Source organism: Mobula hypostoma, chromosome X2, assembly GCF_963921235.1.
Source record: "Mobula hypostoma chromosome X2, sMobHyp1.1, whole genome shotgun sequence".
Lineage (NCBI taxonomy): Eukaryota > Metazoa > Chordata > Chondrichthyes > Myliobatiformes > Myliobatidae > Mobula > Mobula hypostoma.
This window is the reverse complement of record NC_086129.1, coordinates 7,377,113-7,386,416: the sequence shown is the minus strand read 5'-3', so window position 1 is coordinate 7,386,416 and position 9,304 is coordinate 7,377,113. Positions and strand designations below refer to the sequence as shown.

The window sequence follows — 9,304 nt, the reverse complement described above, 5'->3', positions numbered from 1 at the left end:
ATCCTGAGATTACTACCCCAGAGGTCCTGCTTTTGAGCTTCCGACCTAACCCCCTGAATTCTCTCTTCAGGACCTCTTCCCTTTTTCTACCTGTGTCATTGGTACCAACAGGTACCAAGACTTCCGGCTGTTCACCCTCTCCCTTCAGAATACTCTGCACCCGATCCGAGACATCCCGTACCCTGGCACCTGTAATGGTACACACCATGCAGGTATCTCTATCAGGCTGACAGAACCTCCTGTCTGTTCCCTTCACTATGGGATCCCCTATGACTACCGCATTTCGCATCTTCCTCTTTCTCTTCTGCACCATGGAACCAGGCTCAGTGCCAGAGACCCGATCGCCATGTTCGTCCTGTCAGGTCATCCCCTCAATCGTATTCATAACGAGAAAAATATTACTGAGGGGCAAGGCCACAGGGGATACCTCCACTACCTGAGCTCTTTCCTTCGCTCTCCTGACCGTCACCCTCTTATCTAACTCCTGCAGCCTCGGGGTGACTGACTCCCTGTAGCTCTGCTCCATCTCCTGTTCACTCTCTCCAATAAGCTGTAGGTCATCGAGCAGCGGCTCCAGATCCCTAACACGGTCTCTCAGGAGCTGCATCTCGGTGCACCTCGTGCAGATGAGGCCATCCGGGAGACGGACAGTGAATGCAGGTCAGGGTAGGAAACAGCCGGAGAGACTGCATCTGCTGACACCGACAGTATCATCCCCAGGGTACTGAAAGCCTGTACGAGCCTGCTGTCTGGTATTTTGGTGCACCCTGACAATCTGAGACCGAGTCAGGAAAAGATGTGGAATAATTCCTGCCTTGGTCCTTTACCCAGTATGGTAATTATCCGAACTTAATGAGGACAATCACTACAGACCAATCGCCCTCACATCTCATGTGATGAAGGTGATGCAGAGGCCGGTCCTGACTTACCTCGGACCCTCTACAGTTTCTCTACCAACCTCATGAGGGAGCGAATGATACCATCATCTCCCTGTTGCAGCGAGCTCACTCCCACCGGGATGATGCTGGTGGCATTGTGAGAATCACTGTTTTTGATTTCTTTAATGCCTTCAATACAATCCAGCCACGTTGTCTGAGCAAGGATGGGCGTAGACAAATTCACTGTCTCCAGGATTACTGTCTTCCTGACAGATAGACCCCAGTTTGTACCGCTGGGTGGTTCTGTGCCTGAGGTGGAGGTGAGTGACACTGGAGCCCCACAAGGGATTGTCCTGTCTCCGTTTCTGTTCACACTGAACCCCTCAGACTTTCAGTACAACTCTGAGTCTGGCCACTTAAAGATGTTCCCTGATGACTCTGCCGTAGTTGGGTGCATCAGAGACGGGCAGGACTCGGGGTACAGAGGGCTGGTTTAAGAGGATTGTGGAATAGTGAGGGAAGAATCAACTGCTCCTGAACGTGGTCAAAACCAGGGAAATGGTGATAGATTTTAGGAGGAAGAGGACTGTGATGAGTCCTGTATACATTCTGGGAGAAGAAGTTGCGATGGTGGAGGAGGACAAATACCTGGGTGTTCGCCCCGGCGAGAGACATGACTGGAAAACCAACACCAAGACTGTTTAAAAGAAGGGAATGAGCAGACTCTATTTTCTAAGGAAGCCGAGATCCTTGAACACGTGAGGCAGGATGTCGCAGATCGTTTACCAGTCTGTTGTAGCGAGTGCAGTCTTCTTCGCTGCTTTACGTTGGGAAAGACTAAATAAACTCATCAGAAAGGGTCGATCCATCCTTGGCCACAACCCGGACTCTTTCGAGTGAGTGGTGGAGTGGATGTCACTGAACAAACTGTTATCGATTATGGACAATCCGGAACATCCTCTCCATGACCTACTGAATCGGCAGCAAAGCCCCCGACCCCTTTTCAACAAACTCACTCAGCTCCGCCCTCACAAGGATCGTAACAAAAATCTTCTGCGACAGGTGAACACACATCATAGTTCAATAGTCTCTGCATTGTTATTTCATACATTATTATTGCACACTGATACAGTGTTATTGTGTTTATTATTATTCTGTAGTTTATTTTCAGTAAAGTCTGCCCGCTGCTTGCTGTGCTTTTAGATGTTGCTGCTGAAACGAATGAATTTCCCACTCGGAATCAATAGAGTATTTATTATTATTATTATTATTATTCTCCAGCCCTTTATCTCTCAACAATCAACTTCCCAGCTCTTTACTTCACTCCTCCCCCTCTCCCGGTTTACCCTATCACCTCACCTGGCCCACATTCTGACTCCCTCCCTTCCTTTCCAGTGCTGAAGAAGGGTCTGGGTCTGAAAGGCCGACTGTTCACTTCTCTCCATAGTTGCCGTCTGTCTCCCTGACTTTCCCCCAGCATTTTCCGTCTGTTGTTTTGGATTTCGGCATCTGCAGATTTTCTTCTGTTTGCTCAGACGCGCATGCGCAGAGGTATGAGGTAATCCCAAATATCGCGCATGCGCTCAGTGGACGAGAGGCTCACAAAGACCGGCCGCAGGTAGGAGGGGTCTCTGGTGGGGAATTAATCAGCGGCGTCTGAAACGTGATTGACGGGCTATTACTGTGAGCTCCTGGCGCACTGGTCCTGCACCCCAGGACAGCCCCGGTCCGTTCCCTCTTTCTCAGCCCCACGATCCGTACCCAGTGCCGCCAGGCTTTCGGCCGATGAGCGGTGGGCCGCCGCCGTTTCTGTAGCGCATGCGCATCGCTCGATTGTTCGGTGGCTGACAGACAGGTTTCTGGTTCGTGTGGCCTTCTGGGTAAAGAGGCAGCCATGGATGACACTCCCAAGCGTTGTTCCCCTACAGTCGAAGGAAATGCGAGCGAATGAATCTCCCAAACACTGCCGTGTTTCAGCTATGTAAATCCGAGGATTAGTAACTCGGAACAAAAATATAGTTCCCAGTTAATCTCGGTTGAAGAGTTCACCTTCCAGTCAGTGAAAATGTCAATTAGAGCTGTATGGAAATAAAACCTTCCGTCAGATTTAGTTCTCTCTGAGTAAATAAAGATATGAAACCCCTTTGCCTCGATGACAAGTGACTTGTGGCTTTTACATCACAAAAGTGCCGCAGTCCAATGAGAATAGCCACTGCCCTCCACTTTATATTCATTGGCATTGCCATCGATGGGTTCATCACTGTCAATCGGCTGGTGGGAGGGTATCTGAGTAATTAGTAAATCTCCAGGATCATACATGTAGAAACAAGTGTTCTTTGTAGTCTTGTGGAACATGACTAGAACTTGAAATAATACCAAAGGACAGAGGCATATTGAGCCAAGTCTTAGGTTGATTGAAGTCAGAAATAGCGCATTCTCACACAGACAGGAATACTGTCAGAGAATTTGATGGTCAGTCAGAATGTCTGATCCGTGCCTTGTTCGAAGATGATTGCATATAGAAACATAGAAATCTACAATATATTACAGGCCCTTCGGCCCACAGTGTTGTGCCGTCCATGTAACCTATTCTAGAAACTGCTTCGGATTTCCCAACCGCATTGCACTCTGTTTTCCTGAGCTCCATGTACATATCTAACAGTCTCCCAAAAGTCTCCATAGTATCTGCCTCTACCAGCATCGCTGGCAGTGCATTCCATGCACCTACTACTCTCTGTGTGAAAATCCTACCTCTGACATCCCCTTTGACCCTGCTTCCAAGCACCTTAAAACTATGCCCCTCGTGTTTGCCAATTCAGCCCTAGGAAAAAACCCTCTGGCTATCCACACGATCAATGCCTTTCATCATCTTATACACATCTGTCAGGTCACCTTTCATCCTCTGTCGCTCCAAATTTCACTCAACCTATTCTCATAAGGCATGTTCTCCATTCCATGCAACATCCTTGTAAATCTCCTCTGCAGTCTTTCTATGGTGTCCACATCCTTCCTGTAATGAGGTAACTGAACTCAAGACTCTAAGTGGGTTTACAGAAGGTCTTATATAGCTGTAACATTACCTCACTGATCTTGAACTTAGTTCCATGGTTGATGAAGGTCTCCTTAACAACATTGTCAATCAGCACTGCAGCTTTGAGTGTGAAATTGACATGGACCACAAGATCTCGCTGATCCTCCACATTGCCAATAGTCCCAACATAATATTGTGTTCTGTCTTCAAATTTGATGTAACGAAATAAATCACAGCACACTTAACTGGGTTGAACTCCATCTGCCAGTTCTGCAACCTATCTGCGTCCTGCTGTAACCTCTGGAGAACTGTCCACACTCTTCACAACACCCTCAACGTTTGTGTCATCAGCACCCTTCTACTTCCTCATCAAGATCATTTATAAACATCACAAAGAGAAGGAATCTCAGAACACATCCCTGCAGAACACCACTGGTTACCGTCCTCCATGTAGTATACAAACCATCTACAACCAGCTTTAGCTTCTGTGGGCAAGCCAATTCTGGATCCACAAAGCAAGGTCTACTTGGATCCTTGCCTCATTACTTTCTGAATGAGCCTCACATGAGGAATCTTATCAAAAGTCTCACTGAAAGCCATGTACACAACATCCAGTGCTCTACCTTCATCAGTGTGTTTTGTTACATCTTCAAAGAATTCAATCAGGTTCGTAAGGCATGATCTGCCCTAGGCAGAGCCATGCTGACTATCCCACATCAGATTATGCTTCTACAAATGCTCATAAATCCTGCCTCTCAGGAGCTTCTCCAACAACTTGCCCTGCACTGAAGTAAGAACCACTGGTCTGTAATTTTCTGGCTGATCTCTACTCCCTTTTTTGAAAAGGGAAAAATGTCTTTGAACCCTCTATTACTTTTCCTCTCCCTATTGATATGCAAAGATCATCGCCAGAGGCTCAGCAATTTCCTCCCTCACTTCCCACAGTATCCTGGGGTATATCTCAAGTTGAGTACCCCCAACTTGCGTTGAAATTGGTAAAATTGTGACGCCAGAGCTCACATTCAGAGGAAATCATACAGAAACATGTAAAATTATGGAAGGAATAGATAAGATAAAGGCAGGAAAGTTGTTTCCACTGGTAGATGAGACTAGAACCAGAGGACATTGCCTCAAAATTTGGGTAAATTCAGATGGAGATGAGGAGGAACTGCTTTTCAAAGAGAGTGGTGGATCTGTGGATTTCTCTGCCCAATGAGGGAGTGGAGGCTTCCTCAGTAAATATATTTAAGACAAGATTGGATAGATTTTTGCATAGTTGGGGAATTAAGGGTTATGGGCAGAAGGCAGTCGGTGGAGATGAGTCCATGGCCAGATCAGCCATGATCTTATTCAATGGCAGATCAGGCTCTAAGGGCCAGATGGCCAACTCCTGCTCCTATTTCTTTTGTTCTGATGTTCTCACCACAGACAAAAACCTCTCCTGAAATATTGTCCTTCACCAATTGATGTCTTTTGCAAATATTTTTACAGGTTTGAAATTGCAGAGCACTTGTGTACGGGAATCTTAAACACAACAGAACATCAGTTTTTCTGTCTCTGTCTGGATATTTAGGGAGTAACCAAATATTTTCTTTGCAACGCCAACACATCTGTTGTCGATCCTTGGAGATGAAGAAGTATCTCATCCCAGCTGGTAAATGTATTCTGTCTCTGAAATGAAGTTTTCTGTTTTAACTCTGTGTAATTCACTGGAACCGGGAGCTGAGAACACACCAGCATTTGTTCACTGGAGATCAGTTCTCAACTGCACTGATTGTACAAGGCATTCAAACGTCTGACTTTCTGAATTGCCAGAGAATTGATCATAGTGAGATATCATTCTCTTTCTCTCAGTGTGGGAAAAGATTCACTCACAGGCTACCCGCAGACACGCCAGTGAGTTCACAGTGGGGAGAGGCCATTCACCCACTGTGTGTGAGGGAGGGGAACCACTCAGTCATCCAGTAATGAAGATACATCAGCAAGTTCACACCATAGTGAGATGCTGTACCTGTTCTGACTGTGGGAAGCCATTCTGTTATTGATGCTAAAGGTATATCAGAAAATTCACCAGTGAGAGGACATTGACCTGCTCGGACGGTGGGAAGACATTCACACACTCAACCACAACACAATGACACCAGTGAGTTCACACTGGGGAGAAGTCATTCACCTGCTCTGAATGTGGGAAAGGGTTCAGTCAGTCATTTCAAATGAACGAACATCAGCGAGTTCATACTGAAAAGATGCCGTTCAGCTGCTCAGGCTGTGGGAAGGGCTTCACTCACTCCTCCAAACTACAGAGACACCAGCGAGTTCACACTGGGGAGAAGCCATTCACCTGCTCAGACTGTGGGAAGGGATTCGCTCAGTTGTCCAACCTACAGACCCACCAGCGAGTTCACACTGGGGAGAAGCCATTCACCTGCTCAGACTGTGGGAGAGGATTCATTCAGTCAAATCACCTGCTACAACATCAGTTAGTTCACACTGGGGAGAGACCATTCACTTGTTCAGACTGTGGGAAGAGATTCCTTCAGTCATCTGACCTACTGACACACCAGCGAGTTCACACTGGGGAGAGGCCATTCACCTGCTCTAAATGTGGAAAGGTATTTGCTCGGTCATCTGTACTGAAGGAGCATCAGCGAGTTCACACTGGGGAGAAGCCGTTCACTTGCTCTGAATGTGGAAAGGGATTTGCTCGGTCATCTCAGCTCTTGAGACACCAGCAAATCCACTCTGGGGTGAAGCCATTCCTCTGCTCAGAATGTGGGAAGGGATTCACCGATGCAGCTCAGCTGAAAGATCATCAGTTTGTTCACACTGTGGAGAGGCCATTCACCTGCTCAGACTGTGGGAAAGGATTCACTCGCCGTTCTCGACTACTGACACACCAGTTAGATCACACTGGGGAGAAACCATTCATCTGCTCAGAATGTGCGAAGAGATTCACCCATTCCGCTCAACTGAAGGAACATTTGCGACTTCACACTGGGGAATGGCCATTCACCTGCTCTGAATGTGGGAAGGGATTCACTTGGTCATCTCGACTGAAGGTGCATCAGCGAGTTCACACTGGGGAGAAACCTTTCAGCTGCTCTGAATGTGGGAAGGGATTCACTGAGTCATCCAAACTTGTGAGCCACTACCGAATTCACACTGGGGAGAAACCGTTCACCTGATCAGATTGTGGGAAGGAATTCACTCGGTCATCTGAGTTTAAAATACATCAGTGAATTCACATGGGGGGATGCCACTCTCCTGTTCTGAATGTGGGAATGGATTCACTCAGTCAACTCAATTAAGACTATAAGATATAGGATCAGAAGTTGGCCATTCGGCCTTTCGAGGCTGCTCCGCCATTTAGTCATGGGCTGATCCAATTCTCCAGTCATCCCCACTCCCCTGCCTTCTCCCCATACCCTTTGATCCCCTGGCTAATCAAGAACCTATCTCTCTCTGTCTTAAATGCACCCAATGACTTGGCCTCCACAATTGCATGTGGCAACAAATTCCACAAATTTACCACCCGCTGACTAAAGTAAGTTCTCCTCATCTCTTTTCTAAATGGATGTCCTTCGATCCTGAAGTTGTGCTCTCTTGTCCTAGACTCACCTACCATGGGAAATAACTTTCGCATATCTAATCTGTTCAGAGCTTTTAAAATTCAGAATGTTTCAATGAGATTCCCCTCCCGCACCCTCCCCCCCATTCTCCTGAACTCCAGGGAACACAGCCCAAGAGAAGCCAGATGCTTCTCGTATGTGTAACGCGCTGTAAGTTTTCACTGCTAATGTAATGGCTTCTTTGTAATGTTCACTGCTGAAGTAACGGTTTCTCTGTAGCAGCAATGTTCGTGTTATGGCTGGCGATAACAGGACTCTGGGATGCATGTCAGCCAATCAGGATTTTGTTGCTCTGTCTCGTGAATCTGGGAGCAGTGGATTTTGCCAGAGACAGAGATGGAGAGAGAAGACGCGAATGGAGAGATTTGCTGGACTGCCGGACAGGGTGGACTCGGAGCGAGGGTCCAAAGGGCAGTGACGATCGGAGGAGGCTGATGGGGACCGATCCGCCTATCAGTGAGCTCCAATTTTGCGCACAGACTGTTTAATAAGATCGCACCCTTTTTTCAATTTTGTTTCTCTACTAACCATACAGTCAACGTAAGAGTTATAAAGCTTAATCATTTAATCGCAAAGTGTGTTCTGTTTGTTATTTCTGGGCACTGATTTGTAACAGGTGACACATCGGGCAGCATCCACCCAAACAAGATTTCTTCAGTTTGGCCGGGCAGGGGGTTATCACCCCCTAGATTAAGCCGCTGGGCAAAGCGAGAATTACAATTGTGGGGACTACGTTCGGGATTGATTCCGTTGGATACTGCGTAATTACCCTGAGAAATGAACCCGTGGGGCAGATATTTGTGCTCCGGATGAATTCTTAATTCCACTGTTAAGTTCTGTTGAAGTTGCGATTGTGAGCGGAGGCATGGTAAAATGGCGGATACAGCTTTTGTCTTCATGCAGACCAGCGCGGAGGTAGCTGGCGGCGGAGATTTCAAAAACAGGGTCCTATCATTTCTGAGGAGTGAGGGAAAAGAGTGCTCGGAGTTGGAAGGTCTAATTAGTCCACGTCCCCTGGTGAAGAGTGAGAATTCTGAGGTAGTAGCCGCCCTTACTTCTCTGGCGAATAAATGGAAAATTCAGATTCCAAGTCCCAGCTATGGCAGGCTCCACCTATTCTCTGGAATAACACCCACACCTAAAGGAGAGGAGGAGTATGAGACGTGGGCGGAACGGAGCTCTCAGTTGTTAGATGAGTGGCAGTGCTCGGATGATGAAAAGCGACAGTGATTGGTTGAAAGTTTGAATGGGCGGGCCGTTGACGAGAGAGCCGTCAGGTTATATTATCCCGTAGCGACAGCTGTCAATTATCAACAAGCACTGGGAAATGATTTTGATCCGACTGGAAGCCCAGTGGAGCTCCTGATGGGGTTTTAAAACATGCATCAGGAGAAGGGGGAGAAGCTATCTGCCTTTATTTTGCGGCTACAGAGGCAGCTAAATTGCTTACGGCGCAGAGAAGTCATTCAGGGTACTGAGGTGGATCAGTTAAGAATGGACCATATAGCCAGGGGTGCCCTGTCCCATGATCTGATTGTGTGGGGTCTCTGACAGTCTCGCAAGACGCGCCCCCTCCATCTTTTGTTGAGCTGATCAGAGAGTTACGGGAAGAGGAGAACGCGGCGGGAGCGTGGGATGACTCAGTCAGCAGGGTATAGTCCTCGGTAGTGTCCCCTACGGTGAAGTGACCACAGATAGCCTACCCCGCGGAGCAGTAGAAGAGATTCTGGCAGAGTTGAGAACGGAGATACGTCGGTTGTTATCAG

The 9,304-nt window shown here is 47.5% G+C and overlaps 1 protein-coding gene across 3 annotated transcripts; it reads left to right on the top strand.

Moving 5' to 3' along the window:
• Positions 1-2,466: 2,466 nt before the first annotated feature.
• On the top strand, positions 2,467-8,107 carry LOC134340744 (endothelial zinc finger protein induced by tumor necrosis factor alpha-like). 3 transcript variants are annotated; one of them, XM_063038219.1, is made up of 2 exons: positions 2,467-2,496; positions 5,401-7,741. In XM_063038219.1, exon 2 carries the CDS (start codon positions 6,123-6,125, stop codon positions 7,092-7,094), a length of 972 nt encoding a protein of 323 aa, XP_062894289.1. In that variant the 5' UTR covers positions 2,467-2,496; positions 5,401-6,122; the 3' UTR covers positions 7,095-7,741. The 3 variants fall into 3 exon arrangements, 1 of the variants encoding a protein (XP_062894289.1); XR_010016624.1 differs by lacking the exon at positions 5,401-7,741 and adding an exon at positions 7,761-8,107 and having other exon boundaries at positions 2,470-2,496; XR_010016623.1 differs by lacking the exon at positions 5,401-7,741 and adding an exon at positions 7,758-8,107 and having other exon boundaries at positions 2,470-2,496.
• Positions 8,108-9,304: the final 1,197 nt, after the last annotated feature.